General features: G+C 46.6%; 1 protein-coding gene across 2 annotated transcripts in view; it reads right to left on the reverse strand.

Annotated features, from left to right (window-relative positions):
• Positions 1-569: 569 nt before the first annotated feature.
• CHFR (checkpoint with forkhead and ring finger domains) overlaps positions 570-16786 on the reverse strand; it is a 117937-nt gene continuing 101720 nt past the window's right edge. For both annotated transcript variants that reach the window (XM_077461726.1, XM_077461727.1), the window contains exons 17-18: positions 9138-9210; positions 570-971 (exon numbers count right to left, since the gene is read on the reverse strand). In XM_077461726.1, the coding sequence (XP_077317852.1) occupies positions 929-971; positions 9138-9210 (116 nt within the window). In that variant the 3' untranslated portion in view covers positions 570-928. The remainder of the gene's footprint in view (positions 972-9137; positions 9211-16786) is intronic.

A 16786-nucleotide genomic window follows, 5' to 3' on the forward strand; every position in this document is an offset into this window, starting at 1 on the left:
CCTTGTTTCTTTGGATACGAGGCCCGGGTACCATTCAATTCGGCCAAAAAAAAAAAAAAAAGGACACTGAATGGATCCGGCTGCATGACTAGCCTCAGCAAGGATTGCTCCAGTGGAGCTCAGCACATCTTTACATGTGACCAGGGAGTACACTTTTTGTCTTAAGGTGTGCCAGTGTCCATCACCTGAAGGTGGCCTATAACCCACATAGTAACTACTATGGCGCTGTGTCCCGTGATGTACGATAATATGTATAAGCAGATCACACCACACACACTTCGGAGTGTAGCAGACATTCCACAAGCAACAACAATATTTAGCTATGCATGTCACATCCACAAGAACCTCAGTATAGGCAGGATGTTTCTTCTCACTCTGGCCCTTAAATCGTAAAAAAAAAAAAAGAAAAAAAAAAAAAAAAAAAAGAAATGGACCGATTTAATCGTCATTGTGTACCTAGTATGTAAAAAGTTGTCTATTACGTTAAAAGAAAAAAAAAAGCAGACAGTACTGAAAATGAATAACGTAGCCAAAAAATATTATAAATAAGTAAACAAAACGGCAGAGCATCATGTACAACAGTATATTCTTTACCAACAATAGCAATGCACAACAAAAAGCTGTTAAACCATTATGTATATGCATTTAACTGGAAGAAAGGCATCTTGCATTGCATAAAGATAGCAGTTTCACTGCCTCCAAACCATCATAACTCAGCATTTATTAAGGTGACTCCACTCTTGTGCTACAAGCATTTATCAAGAAACAATAAAATTGTAAGCAGTCCAGCATGTATTAGGAGCTGCAAATTACACCATGAGGTCACAAACTGCTGGCCAGGTGAGTCTCCCATTGCTCTGAGAAGGGGTGTACAAGGCCAAGGAGACTTTATTCTCCCGGATATCAAATTTATCTCCAAGTCAGTTCTTCAGTTCTTGAACCTTGTTTGTTCACAAATGTGGTTGAATTTCCTAAAAAAATTAAAATAAAATACATAAATAAAAATGTAAAAAAAAAAAAAAAAAAGTGTAAATTTATGCGGTTTCATAGCCTTTTTATATTTAGTTAGTAAAAACAAACTGTAAAATTTCATTAAAAAAAAATTTTTTTGCCCTAAGCTTAAAGCAGCGCTATACTCATCTTCTCTCCAGCAATGGGAAGTCCCAGAGCATTTTAAGTGACCGGGCCAAGATGAAGTGTACAGTATGGACAGGCATATATGCAACTTTAATGCAGAAGAGCAACGTCAGGGTCTCGTTTGCATTAAAAATCCTGCATCAGCAATTTTTTTCCCCATTAAAGTTCCACTTGAAATTCTACAGCTAATCGCAGGCCATCTTTTAACTGTGATCACACATTGTGTGAGCAGTGTCAGATGCAGGTAGAAAACATCATTCAAAAGAACTTACCTTCTTTGGATATGGTAAAATCAATACAACTTTTTTTGACATTTAAATTTTGGATAAATGCTGCAAACTGTGTGTTACTAAACCCACAACAGTAAAATCAGTCTGTATATGCAGTAAAGCATGCTGGTTATATTCACTGTGGAAGGGGTTAATCCTCTGCATTGTGTATTAAGTGTGTTTGATAGCGTCTTTTCTGATCCACCCTTTCTTCCACTTTCCCCAAGTTATCTGCCGATAGAACAGAGCCTTTGGAGGCACTCTGCACATGCAGTTTGGAGAGTATTGCTAGAAAAACCAAGTTAGACTTACCAGTAACTTGTTTTCCAGAAGTCTTTCAGGACAGCACCTGAGAGATAGCGACTCCTCCCTCCTCGTTAGGAAACACCTTCTTCCTCCAGACTTTAAAGGGAGGCGCTTCCCTACCACACCTCAGTTGTAGAAGAGAACCTCCGGCCCCGGCTGGAACACATAAACATATACGTTAGTCACAGCGTAGCATAATTTAATACCATAGGGCGGGATGTTGCTGTCCTGAAAGACTTCTGGAAAACAAGTTACCGGTAAGTCTAACTTGGTTTTTCCCAAGGCGTCTTTCAGGACAGCACCTGAGAGGATAACAGAGACTTACCCCTTAGGGCGGGACAACAGCTTGCAGGACCTTTCTGCCAAACGCCTGATCGCTGGCAGAAGTGAGGTCCAGTCTATAATGTTTCACAAATGTGTGAAAACTCGACCATGTCGCCGCCTTGCAGATCTGCTCCGGGGTGGCACCAGCTCTCTCTGCCCACGTAGACGCCAGAGCCCTGGTTGAGTGTGCACAAATTCCTGCTGGAGGGGATAATCCTGCCTGGGAATATGCCTCCGAGATAGCTAATTTCAGCCATCTAGCTAAAGTAACTTTAGAAGCTTGGAAACCCTTTTTTCTTCCTGAGAAAAGTACAAACAGTGAATCTGAACGTCTGAACCATGAAGAAGTCACATGACATAATGCGTAGGGATTGGCCAGAGGACGAACCGGAAGTAGAGTAAGGCGGGAGGAAGTTGTCATTATACCCTCTTCCTGATTGTGCTTGTTTTTGCAATTAAAATGTGAGAGTCTTTACTGCTTTTTAATAAATCTACCTGCCGTTTTTTAAACTACTACACTATGGAAGTCTCCTGTTTCTCTCTCTCCCCCTCCTCTCTCTTATTTTGAGCCATACACTGTGAAATAGAAGTGAAGATCCATTTCACCTGTTCTGGAAGCTGGGACTGGCCCTCTAGTGGCGGAATTGTATCATTGCATCCCTCCTTTGGATTTCCTGATGGCTATTATTTATTATTTATGAATGAAATAAGAGAATCCTGGAGTTTGTTTGATTTGCTTATTCACTTCGTTTAAAGGTGAGAGTTCTGGGAGCCTTGAGTAGCGGACATTTTATTATTGTTCTATCATTAAACCTTTTTTCCATTTTTTTATATATTTTTTATATATTTTTATGCGTGCTGTTTTTTGGACTATATTTTTTTTCACGGCATTGTATGTATGCACATATTTATATTATTTTGAATTTGTGTATTTTATTTGAGTGGCACGATTTGCGCAGGACCCACCCCTTTATATTCATGAACGTCTGAAGGACTCCGTCCTTTCTAGATAACTCAGCAGAGTCCTCCTGACATCCAAAGTATGGAAAAGAGTCTCCTTATTTCCTTTGGGGTTAACACAAAAGGTTGGCAGTACTATGTCCTGTATACGGTTCTGAACTGAAGCTACCTTCGGTAAGAATTTTGCATCTGTTCGAAGAATAACTGTCAGGAAAAATGGAAAGATATGGTTCTTTAACTGACAGAGCATTTAACTCACTGATCCTGCGTGCAGAGACAATGGCAATCAGAAAAACGGTCTTTAATGTGAGAAACCTAAGGGAAGCCTCCACCAGAGGCTCAAAAGGACCCTTTGTTAGAGACTGTAGGACTACCGACAAATCCCATCTAGGAAAAACCTTAATAGGAGCTGGCCTAGATCTTTTAAGGGCTCTAAAGAATCTGATCACCAGCGGATCTGAGGCCACAGATCTTTCTAAGAACACTGTCAGAGCTGCTACCTGCACCTTCAGGGTACTAACTGCTAGTCCCTTGTCTGCTCCATCTTGTAAAAACTCGAAATTCCCATGGATAAGCTAGCGCATCTGTGCCCAGCGAGCCATCGCGACTGTCCAGGGAAAAGAACTGGGGAATCTGGGCGTTCACCCTTGAGGTGAACAGGTCCACCTCTGGTAAACCCCATTTCCCAGCAATCATTGCGAAAACCTCCGGGTTTAGAGACCATTCCGCTTCCTGAATAGCGTTTCTGCTTAGGAAGTCCGCTAACCTGTTTAGATCCCCTTTTAGGTGGACTGCTGATAGGGATAACAAACGTTTTTCCACCCACCGAAGAATCTCCATGGCCAGTACCTGAAGCGACCTGCTTCTTGTACCCCCCTGTCTGTTTAAATAAGCCACCGCCGTGGCATTGTCTGTTAGGACCTTGACGTGATGGGACTGAAGCTCCTGAACAACTCCAGAGCCAAGGCAATCGCCTTGAGCTCCCTCCAGTTCGAGGACCTTATTGCCTCCTCTTTGGCCCAGGACCCTTGAGTGAAACGTGTTCCTAGATGGGCTCCCCACCCCCAGGAACTGGCGATGGTTGTTAGTCTTTTCTCGACTGGGAAAGCCCAGACTAACCCTTCCGATAAGACATCCTGTCTTTTCCACCACCATAGGGACCTTTTTACCTGGGTTGACACTCTTAGCTCTGCCTCTAGGGATGCCACTGTGTGATCCCAAGATTTTAGAAGGAAAGCCTGCAGACACCTGAAATGCATTCTTGCCCACTGGACTGCTGGCATTGTTGAAGTTAGAACCCCCAAAGCTGACATAACCTGTCTTACTGTCAGATTTTGACTGGTCTGTAGTAAAGACACTGCACCGGAAATCCTGTCCTTTTTGTCTAAGGGAAGGAAGATTTTTTGATCCACCGAATTTATTAGATACCCTAAAACCCGAATCTTCTGAGATGGGTTTAGGGACGACTTTTGGAGGTTCAAGATCCACCCCAGCGCCTCCAGATGGCTGCGAGCCTTGCCTAGATTGATCTGCAATTCCTCGCTGGATGGGGCGAAAAACAGCAGATCGTCTAAATAAGGAATAACTGCGATTCCCTGAAGTCGCAGCGGCGCTAAAGCTTCTGCCATTACTTTGGTAAAAATTCGGGGAGATGATGACAGGCCGAAGGGTAAGGCCCTGAACTGGAGATGATGAACCACACCCCCCAACCTCACCGCCAGCCTGAGGAACTTCTGAGACTGGGGAGAGATGGGAACATGTAGGTATGCATATTTTAAATCCACTGATGCCATAAAACATCCTGGCGTCAACAGATTTCTGACTGAAAAAATTGAGTCCATTTTGAACTTCCTGTACCTTATGGACTCGTTTAACGGTTTCAGGTTGAGAATCAACCGAACTTTTCCCGTCGGTTTCTTTACTAGGAAAACATGGGAGTAAAACCCCTCCTGCTGTTCTTGCAGGGGTACCTGTACTACTACACCCTGTTGCATCAGTTCCTCTAGAGAGGACTTCATGGCCAGGGCCCTTACCGGGTCCCGCGGGGTGTTGGTAATCAGGAACCTTTTTGGGGGGTTGTTGGCAAACTCGAGTGAGTAACCCTGCGCGAGAGTGGTCAGGATAAACTGATTTGAAGTTATCCCTGACCACTGAGGAAGAAATTCTTGTAGTCTTCCGCCCACCCGCAGAGACGAGTCATTGCGATTTTTCGGCCTGTGTAGGAGGACGGAAGAGAATTCCGCCTCTACCCTTCGGCTTCGGGGCGGACCAATTTTTTCTTCTCCCCTGCAACTTGCTGTCCTGATCCTGAGTTTTTTTGAGGTCGAAAAAGACGTTTTGGTACCTGCTTTTTCTTTTTGACCGGGAAGGATCTCTTTTTATCGGCTGTCCTGTCAAGAATATTATCGAGGTCAGGGCCGAAGAGCAGGTCCCCTGAAAAGGGTAACCCACACAGCTTATTCTTTGAAGCCGAGTCACCGTGCCAGGTTTTAAGCCATAAGGCTCTTCTTGCAGCATTAGTTAGAGCTGCTGACCTGGCTGATATCTTAATTGCCTCAGCTGAGGCATCTGCAACATAAGCCACTGCCGTTCCCTACCACACCAATCAGGGTAGGAAAAGAATCTAAGATTTCCTGTTTGGGGGAATCTGCAGCTATATGTGACTTTAACTGGTTAATCCAGTATTCTAAATTTCTGGCTACACACGTTGTGGCCATTGCTGGTTTTAAATTGCTCATAACTGCCATGATCTCTTGAGCAAAAGATCCATGCGTTTGTCCATCGGATCTTTCAAAACTCCCATGTCCTCAAAGGACAGATCCGTGGACCTTGAAACCTGGGAGAAGGCGGCATCCAGTCTGGGCACCTTGTTCCACACTGCTGCAGGGTCCTCCTCAAAAGGAAAACGCCTTTTGTGGGCTTTGGAGAAAAAGGGCTTTTTCTCTGGATCCTGCCATTCTTTCCTAATGGCCTCAGAGATGACCGGATGAACTGGGAACGTTCGGCCCTTAGGCTCATCCAACCCAGCATACATGCGGTCATGGAGTGATAATTCCTTTCTCTCCTCACTTAAACCAAGCGTAGCATGAATGGCTTTAAGGAGCCCATCAACCTCTTCAAGGGACAGTTTGAATTTAGAGGGGGCTACCTCAGAATCCTCCAACTCCTCTTCCGAATCTTTAACGGAAAGAGCAGTGGACTGCTTTTCCCTATCTGAAGGGTCTTCAGGCAGAGATTCCAACACCGGGATTGAGAGAGACCCCTGGGAAGACTCTGAAGTGGAAGGCTGACTAGCAGCCGGGTTTGCTAGTGAGTCACGAAAATTCTGAATCGTGGCGTATAGCTCCTTCTTTACAGAGGCCACCAGATCCTCACATACAGAGGCTGATTCCTCCTTAACTAAAGAAGTAATGCAGGGACTGCATAGGGTTTTCTTACAATTTTCTCCCAGCTTGGCCCTGCAAGAAGGACATCTTTTCTTTGGGTCAGAGCTCTTAGCCTATGAAGAAAAAGACAAAAAAGGGAAAAAAAACAGGGAACCCTTAGTGAGACCCAGTCTCAGCCTTGATAGGGATCACCACACAGGTGCACTGAGAAGAAACCAGTCAGCTTCTAGTGCCCAGACAGGCCCCTTGCCACCAGGGGGGAAAGAAAAAAAAAGAGAGAGCGAGACCAAACGCCAGGAAAATAGGAGAAAGAAGGCAGACTTTAACCGCTGCCTCTTACCTGGGCTTTGCTGGTGCCTGTCCCCACCGCTGCAGACGCTGAATCTTCCATAACAGGTGTGCAGAAATCCACTTGTGGCTACACGCCGCCTCCGGACTCCCATAATGCAGCTGCACCGGACCGGAAGCGGAAATAGGCACCAGCTCCTGTCCTCCCTCCTCCCCCCTGCGTCCACGCCGGAAACGACATTTCAGCTGACCCGATGACCCGCTCTGTCACTTCCGGCGCGACCGCCGGAAAAAAACATGGCGGCGGCACACGCGCCGCCGCGCCTACGAATGTGCGGGCCACCGAATCTTCGGCTCTCTCCGAGCACAAGAGGGGAAGAGGAGCCCGCTTGCTACCGCTGCCGAGGCGTGGGTAGGTCGGGAGGACAGTAGGTCTCTAAAGGAGGAAAAAAAGGGAAAGAAGCCTAGTCCCTCAGGAACACCTAAGAGAAACTGACTCCCTCCCAAAAGGTGTTCCCTCTGGGCCGGAGGAAACACAATAACTGAGGTGTGGTAGGGAGGCGCCTCCCTTTAAAGTCTGGAGGAAGAAGGTGTTTCCTAACGAGGAGGGAGGAGTCGCTATCTCTCAGGTGCTGTCCTGAAAGACGCCTTTGGAAATATTCTTTTAATTTTTTTTAGGAGGGTGCATGTGATCAACAGAGGGCCAATCAGCACTGTCCATACAGAGGGTCAGGGGCCCTGCAGCCTCATAGGATAACGAAGACATTCTTGTCAGACAGTACCGGCAGGTTCCGACCACACTTTTCTACAGTTAAAGCAATATAGCTTGGACAATGATGACTTCTACCTGTGACTGGATAGTGAAGGAACTGCAACACACTAATAAGAGGGGAGGAGCAAAGGGTTGGCCTCATCAGCCAGCTCTCTGTGTACAGTGTTGTACCTTCCCCTTCCAGTCTAAAATTCCGCTGTGCAGAAAATTACAGGTGGCTGATTTAATCAAATTACATATAGGTATTCTGTGGGCTAAAAATAGACTGAAAGAACACTACAACATTGCACAGATGTTTTTGATGGATTTTGAGAGAGTTATAGCAAATAAATACAAAATACATGTGCTCATTTTCCCTTTTTGATTTTATTTAGGGAGTGCAGTCATGCCGGTGTTCTGGCAGATAGTGTCCTGCCATCATATAGTGTCCGCCCCGTACTGCGCATGCGCAGTACGGAGCAGACGAAGCTTCGGAAAGTCTCCGAAGATGAACGGCGCCTGCGCCGTGAGTGGAGGTGGTAGCCCCACCATCCAAGCGGACATAGAGTTGGGAAAATTAGAGGGCCCCTCATGGGCTCGCTGCGCTCGGCCTCGCTGCGCTCGGCTCTTTTCTATTCCAACTCTATGTCCACTTGGATGGTGGGGATAGAACCTGGACTCACGGCGCAGGCGCCGTTCATTTCGGCTATTTTTGGAATCTGTGTGTGCTGTGTACTGCGCATGCGGACACTATCCGATGGGGGACAGTATACGATAGGACACCGGCACACTGCAGTGTGTCAGAAATGTAAATGAAGCCACACATGTTTAACTCCGTGTACATTTTGCAGACAATTGCAATCAGGCAGGTAAATGTATTTTATTGCAGAAGAGATGCTGTGGTTAACACAAAGCACAAAAACACTTTTATTAAAAGCAGCACACTTACAGGTCAGAAATCACCAATCCACCAGTGGGATAGTAACACAGCAGGTTGAGACACAAGAGCTGATCAGCTGAAGATACAGAGACCATGGATGGCTGCCAAGCATGCAGCAGCATCAGGGGCCCCTAAGCTTCAGCAGGTGGTATGGACTGGCTGTGTTTCCAGCTGCATCGTTAGGCTGACCATACATGGTCAAATTTTGAAATAAATGTCTGTTGAAAATCAGAATTCTCGTGCATTTTGTGATCCGATGGTGCCACCATTGATTTAGAAATTCGACCAATCAAGCCTTCAATTTCACCTCCTGTTGCTACAGAAAAGAATTTGTGGCTGGGAAGCTTTTCTTTACGGGAATTTTCTTGCACATGCGCATTTCTTTTTAGAATAAATTTCCTGCAGGATTCTCCCATCAATTAGAAAATCGTTGGTAATTTTTTTGAACAACAAACATGCCCGATTACTCAAATTCGATTGCCACAAGAAAATCTGCTGTTGCAGCCCACTAATGGTGTAAAATTACAACGAAAATTCTCGGATAAGATTCCCGAAAGAAAATTCTTTCGAAAAAAATCTTGCTGCCTTTACAACCACTTTAAGCCTTTAGTTCCACTTTACTTGAACAAGCTGAGCTAGAATTTAAATTGGTTACTATGCACAGTTGCTCTAGATTCTGTCTGCTCCCGTTTTAGAAAGCTACTTTCTTTGTCCCTATAACCACACCTCAGTACTAACACAACATATAACCAGATTCAGCATTAGGAATTACTCACATGGCATGGTGGGCTTTCACCTGAGTTCTGCAGTTTCGTCCCCAGTAGCAATTTGGTCGTGATGTCACTGCCACTGTAAAGAGCACAAAAACTTTAATAAATAATAGTCATAGGGAAAAAAAACTAGTCATTCAAATGTGACCATTTTAGGCTAAAACAGCTAATATGCTAGTGCTCATTCACAGCTATAACATTCCATAACATTGTAGTTTTAGTGCTTTTTGCATTTTGCAGATTTGCACTACAGTCCATTTAACATGGTTTCCTATGAAACACGTTCTGTATTGCAAATCTGCAAAATGCACTAAAAATGCATAGGTGTGAATCCAGCCTAATTCAAATACATTCAAATCTCTGCCAGGGATTGGAGCAGTTCATACTTGGTGGTTTAGTTGTTAGCACTGCTGCTTTTCAGCACTAAGGCTGGATTCACACCTATGCAGTTTTAGTGCTTTTTGCATTTTGCAGATTTGCACTACAGAACGTGTTCCATAGGAAACCGTAAAATTGTATACTTACCTTTCCATAATTTTTCTTTCCTGCTGCATCTTCATGGCAGCATACACTCTGGGTTGTGACTCGGCCCCCACAACCTGATAGGACCACATTGCTATTAGATGATGATACACCCCCCGCCCCAGTATTCTCTGTATATATGATCACCTTCCACGGGTGAGACATCGTATGCTGCCATGAAGATGCGACAGGAAAGGAAAATTATGGAAAGATAAGTATATAATTTTCCAGTTTCCTGTCGCATCATGGCAGCATACACTCTGGGGAGTAACTCGCAGACTGGCTGGGAGATTCAAAAGTAAAGGTTTATTAGCAAGGAATAGAAGAATTGGCTTGGATAACGGACTTTCCAAAATCCACAGTTGATAGCCGTGCCGAATCCACCTTGTAGTGAGATATGAAGGTGTTCCTAGAGGACCATGTGGCAGATGGTTTCAGCCCGAGACCCTACAATAGGCTGCCCAAGAGGTGGCCACTGCCCTGGTGGAATGCGCCCTCAAGTCCTCAGGAATTTGCAGAGCACTCAACAAGTAGGCCTTCTTAATGGTCTTCACCAGCCATGATACCGACGCTGCTTGACCTTTCCTAAAGCCGTGTGGAATGATGAAGAGGTTTTCCGATTTTCTAATGGCTTTGGATACTGAAAGGTAAATTAGGATGTTGCCCTCGACATCCAGAGGGTGAAGATCGCCTTGGTCCGTGATGAGAGCTGGCAGGTTGATTTCCTGGTTAAAGTGGAATGAGGATGCTACTTTAGGGATAAAGCGATCCGAAGGTCTTAGAACTATCCTGTCCGGATGGATGACCAGCTATGGCTCTTTAGTCAGTAAGGCTTACATCTCCGAGACCCTTTTCGCTGATGTTATAGCAACTAAGAATGCGTCTTTAAGAGTCAGGTCCCAGAGGGAAATGTTCTCCAGTGGAAAGAAGGGCTCTTTAGATAAGGCTTCTAAGACAACCGATAGGTCCCATGCTGGAAAAGGTTTCCTAGGAGGTCTTAGTTTAAGGCAGGCCCTCTGAAACTGTATGACAAGAGGGTCAAGAGCCCATTTAATCCCCATCAGGGTGGACAGAGCCGACACCTGTACCTTCAGGGTACTGGATCCGAGACCTTTGTCTAAGCCTGACTGCAAGATTGATTGATCCCAGCCCTGCTCTAGAGCAAAGGAATTGAACTTTTCCCAGACCCTTCGGTAGATACAGTTGGTGGTAGGCTTCCTGGCTTGAGTAATGCATCTACTACCTTCTGGGAGCAGCCCTGATCTAGATACCTAGACCTCTCAGTCTCCAGGCCGTCAAATGCAGTTTCTCTGGATTCGGATGGAGTAGCTGGTCCTGGGAGAGCAAGTCGGCCGACAGCAGTGTTGAGCTGTAGGAGGGTGGTGAACCATGGCCTCCTGGGCCAAAAGGGAATCACAGCCACCACTAACGCTGTTGACCTCTTAAGTCTCAGGAGGACTCTCGCTATGGGGGGGGGGTCGGTCGGGAGAAAGATATAGCCGAGATGAAAGTTACAAGGGTGCTGGAGACAGTCTGTTCCCTCTGCTGAAGGGAAGGGAATTCTTGACAAGAACCTCTGGCACTTCGAGTTCGCTGGTGTCGCAGCAAGATCTATGCCTGGAGGGCCCCAGGTTTGAGAGATGAGGGTGAAGGCTTGTGGGCTCAGGCACCACTCGTTGTTGGAAATTTAATTTTCTGCTGAGAGTGTCGGCTAGGAGGTTGTTGGTACCCAGAATGTAAGCTGCCTTTAGGTCCAATAGGTTCAATTGTGCCCATTCCATTACAGGGTGGACTTCCTGCATCATGGAGGAGCTCCTGGTACCCCCCCTGCCTGTTGATGTAGGCGACAGCCACTTTGTTGTCCATTTTTAGGGTGACCAGTTTCCCCCTCAAGTGAGTGCTGAAGGCCAGAAGGGCTTGGAAGGCTGCCCTCATCTCCAGCACATTCAAGACTGAGTCCTGTACTTTGAATGGCCAGCGGCCCTGCACCACATGAAACGGGTAGTGTGCCCCCCCATCCCTCCAGACTGGCGTCTGAGGTTACTGTCTTCTGTGGAGTGGTGACTATATGTTTGCGTGTGCTCAAGTTGCAGGGATGAGTCCACCAACTTAATGATTACTTGACCTCTTCCGAGATCTGGATTGGTTGGGACATTGACAATCCGTCCCACTGGCGTAGAAAAGAGGTTTGTAGAGGTCTGGTGTTTCAATGCGCCCATTGTACCATCGGGATGGTCACCGAGAGAGAGCCTAGGAGGCTGAGGCATACCCTGGCTGGTAGGGATTTTGCTGAAATGGCTCTCCTCACTTTCCAGATTAATAGGGAAGTCTTCTCTGGAGGCAGCTGTATTGTATTCAACCGGGTATCCTATTTGGCTTCCAGGAAGGCCATCCTCTGGGTGGGCTGAGCATTGCTCTTCCCCCAGTTTATTAGCCACCCTAGACCCTGCAGAGTAGAGACTAGGATTTAGCGGTGTTGAATAAGGGACTCCTGGCTGCTTGAGAGGAGGATGTCGTCCAAGTAGTGGTGGACTCTCAGTCCTCTCTCTATCAGGGACACGATCACGGGTAAAAGGACTTTTTAAAATGTCCTGGGGGCTGTAGAGATTCCGGACGGAAGGCTTCAGAACTGGAAGTGTTCTTGATTCACTGAAAAACTGAGGAATTTTTGGAATACGATATGGATAGAGATATGTAGGTAGGCGTCCTGAAGGTCTACGGAAAGCATCCAATCCCCCAGGTTTATTGCCTGGAGGATTTATTGCAGACTTTCCATTTTGAATGACTCCACCTGGATAGAGTGGTTGAGATTTTTTAGGTCTAGGACTGGACGCAAGTCCCCTGATTTTTTTCCTGACTAGAAACAGCAGGAAATAAAACCCCCGGCCTCGTTGAGATAGGGGTACTTCCACTACTGCCTTTTTCTGGAGCAGATCCTGGACATATTCGGTGAGTAATAACCTTTTCCTCCGGGATGACGGGAGGTTTGTTGGGCAAAAATTATCCCCCGGCGGACGTCCCCTGAATGACCATCTGTGCCCGAAATGGGCGGTGGCTACCATCCAAGGATCCCTTATTATTTACGCCCACACCAGCCTGAACTTTAAGAGTCTGGCCCCCACAATTGCTGTTGGGCGGGCGCACCTTCAAAAAGACTTCTGGTAAGTGGAAGCCGGGGTCCTAGGCTTCTGAAACTTTAGGAAGGATGCTTGAGGGTTCTTCCAAGTTCTCCTATATTCTTTACCAGGCATGTAGGCCTTAGCATCTCTGTACCTATCTGTGAGATTACGCTTAAAGGTAGGAGGCCTTTGCTGCTTCGGTTTCCTATCTGAGGGAATAAGCCCAGATTTTCCACCAGTCACCTTAGATATGGCGGAGTCCAACTTAGCCCCAAAAAGGTTCTCGCCATCATACGGGATGCAACACCAGTTGGACTTGGAAGCAGGGTCTGCTGCCCAAGGTTTTAGACAGAGAGCTCGTCTGGCCATCACGGAAGCCAACATGGCCCTAGATGCAGATTTAATTGCATCTACAGAAGCCTCTGCCACAAAATCCCCTGCAAGGCTTAACTCCTGCAAGGCTCCAACTATCCTATCTTGGTCTGCGCCCTCCGAAACAAGCTTTTCTGTGCTCGCCAACCAGCTGGAAATAGCTTTGCCCACTGCTGCGAGCACCATGGCCAGCCTGCAAGCGCCTCCTGCTGCTAGATAGGCCCTTTTTAAGTCTGTATCGATCTTCCTATCCAGGACATCCTTGAACGTCATGGCGTCCTCGATAGGGAGCGTCACGTGCCTGGCTAGAAGCATGAGGGATGCATCTACTATAAGCAGGGAAACCAAAAAGATTTTACTTTAGGCTCTTTAAGAGGGTAGAGTTTGGTCAGTCTGTTTAGGGTTGCTTTTTTCTCTTGTTTTTGCCACTCCTCCTTGATTAGCTCTTACAGTTCTTCAATGAATGGGAAGGCCTCAGGTTTCTTCTTAAGATTCGGAAAATATTTTTTTCGCTTTTGCTGGGCCTCCTGGGGTTCTTCCCAGTTTATGGCCTCCTTTACAGATCTAACGAAGGACTCAGTGAAAAATCAAAGCTAGCTGATGCTTCCAGTTCCTCGTCATCATCCGACAGGGAATCTTGCTCTCTAGATGTACTCGGGGGAGCAGGTGAGGCACTTTGTAGTGAAAATACTGTGTCAGGAGCGATACATGGGGTAGAAATCTCCGCAAGCTCTCTGGGCTCTTGCTCTCTATCTCTGGTAGCTTCATAAAAGCATCTGCGACAAGCCAGTCTGTCCGGAAGAGCTATGGCACTGCATATCCAGCAAGTGTTTCCGGATGGACGGGAGTGGTGTGCTGGCGAACAATGCCTGTGTGCAGGAGATGTTCTGCGGTGGGAGTGGCTATGTCTTAAACATGACCTGGAGCGACTTCTCCTCGACTCCCTTTGTGGCCTGAGCGACTCCCTCCATGACCTGAGTGGCTCCGTCTGTGGCCAGAACGGATCCTTCTGCGGGGCGATTCTCTGTGCCTTGATCTGGAAGATCTTGAGGACCTGCTGGGGCTAACCGTTTAAGTAGCGTTAGTGGTATCCTGCTCTCTTTTTCAATCTTCTTACTTACCAAAGTAAATCCTCCCCTCTTACCTATTAAGCTGATGGTGATCTGCTGGGGCAGTGGTCTCCATGAATAGGGAATAGAGGAAGCTTAAGGGAGATAGGTAACGTAAGAGTATGAGGAGGAGAAGGAAATAGGCAGAAAAAAAAAAACATGGAGGAGAGGAGAAAAGAAAGGGAATCACTTACCAAATGCAGGATGTAGCCGAGAGTGAGGTAGAAGCTGAGACTGGGGATGGAGCAAGAAAAAAAAACATTGATCTGCTACAGGATAAGGCAATGGCAGGGAAAGAAGCAGCTCTCCCCTTTAAATTTGGCGCCGGGATCACGTCCCTCTCATGCATGCGCATTTTATTTTTATTTAAAACAAATTTTCCTCAGTTTAGGCCAATGTGTATTTTTTTTTTATGATCTCTCTCTCCTCTCCCGAGAGAACCAGTATTTGTGTGTTTACACACAAAGATCCCGCTTCTCGCTCTGTCATGAGCAATCGCGAGTACATGCCTTCTACAGCGCCTTAAAGGGCTGATGTACAGTTACGGCTATATACAGGTATGCGGTTCCTTCAGAGCGCATGCAACAGTCACATCACCAGCTGTGTCTAAAGTGATCTCCTGACAGCCTTAAAGCAGAATTAAAGGCTCCAATCCTTTAGAGTAGGGTTGCACCAATATTAGTATTGGTGCTGATACCAAGCATTTGCACAAGTACTTGTAAATGCTCAGATGTTTTATCAGATATCTGGGCATCCTCACAGGTGATCGGTGTGGCGGTGGGGGCAGTTACAGTGATAGCCACTTCTCGCACTCCCATGGCTTTCAGCTGCTTTATTGAAAGGTATACAGGGAGATTGGTGCTTGTAACTGCCCGCACCAATCATCCCAAATGTCCCGGTGTCCTCCTCTGGCTCCCCGGCTACTCCCTGCCCCCCCCCCCCTTCCCAGATCTAGCAGCTCCAGATCGAATGGCTCTTTCCTTTTTTGAATGAACAGAGTCAGTAATCACTGACTTTGTCCATTCATAAGTGAGCATCGTAAATGGTGTTTACTTTGCTTCAGTTTAGAAAGGAACAGGAGCCTCTGTCTCTGGGGAACCCGTGTCCTCAGTCCCTTTCCCTGTCTCAAAGGGGAGATGTCAGGGGTCTAAACCGACCCCTGATATATCACCAAAGCCCCCCACCCCACATCCCCCCCCCCCCCCCCCAACAGGGTTGATGAAAATAAAGAAAGAATTGTAATTAATATTTAATAGGTTAAATTGTAAAAAAAAAAAAAGAAAGGAGATTAATAAAATAAATAAAAACACTGACACCATCCATTTTTACATAGTTACATAGTAGTAGGTGAGGTTGAAAAGAGACAAGTACATCAAGTCCAACCTATGGGTGTGATTATATGTCAGTATTACATTGCAAATCCCTGTATGTTGTGGTCATCCAGGTGCTTATCTAATAGTTTTTTTAAACAGTCGATGCTCCACGCCGAAAACCACCACCTGTGGAAAAGAAATTCCAAAGCCGCTCTTACAATAAAGAACCCTCTGCGCAGTTTAAGGTTAAACCTCCTTTCTTTTACTTTGGCCAAGTCTTATTAAACACCCTTTTGCAGAAAAGTTTTATCCCTATTGTGGGGTCACCAGTATGGTATTTGTACATTGAAATCATATCCCTTCTCAAGCATCTCTTCTCCAGAGAGAATAAGTTCAGTCCCTCTCATAACTACTGTCCTCCAGTCCCTTTATTAGTTGTGTTGCCCTTCTCTGTACTCGCTCCATTTCCAGCACATCCTTCTTGAGGACTGGTGCCCAGAACTGGGCAGCATACTCTAGGTGTGGCCGGATCCAGGCATGTACTGTACTGGCCATTGGGACTACCAGGAGTTTCCCGGTGGGCCGATGGCTCAGTGGGCCGGTTTCAGTGAAAGCTGCCCCCTCCTCTCCCGAGTCCTGATGCCAGTTATGGGGGTGTACTTGGAGAGGGGGAGGGAGGAGGGACTGGCACCCTCAGAGGCAAAGGTTACTGGTGGGGTGCTCTCAGCTGACCTCTACTCGGCTGGGTTCAGGCCGAGGGTGGTCTCAGCTCAGCTGTGCCGGGGCGGGCGGTCTCAGCTGTGCTCGAGCGTGGGGTAGGTGGGTCTCGAGCAGAGGGGGCGGTCTCAGCTCCCCTTGGCTGTGCATGGATGGGCACAACTGTGCTCGGACAGGCTCGGCTGTGCTCGGGCGGTACAATCGCAAATGAATTAGGACAATAACTCATGTTTTAGAATTAAGCTGTTCCCCACTGTGATTACAGTAAAATGAGTGGCTGAAGACTTTTTATTTCCTATGATGACCATGGGGATTCATGTCTGCAGTCTCTGCCCAACTCCTGTAGTATGTCTGCAGTCTCTGCCCAACTCCTGTAGTATGTCTGCAGTCTCTGCCCAACTCCTGTAGTATGTCTGCAGTCTCTGCCCAACTCCTGTAGTATGTCTGCAGTCTCTGCCCAACTCCTGTAGTATGTCTGCAGTCTCTGCCCAACTCTTAGTGGA

This window comes from Lithobates pipiens, unplaced genomic scaffold (genome assembly GCF_037356315.1).
Source record: "Lithobates pipiens isolate NorthernLeopardFrog02 unplaced genomic scaffold, aLitPip1_a1.2 Scaffold_3, whole genome shotgun sequence".
Lineage (NCBI taxonomy): Eukaryota > Metazoa > Chordata > Amphibia > Anura > Ranidae > Lithobates > Lithobates pipiens.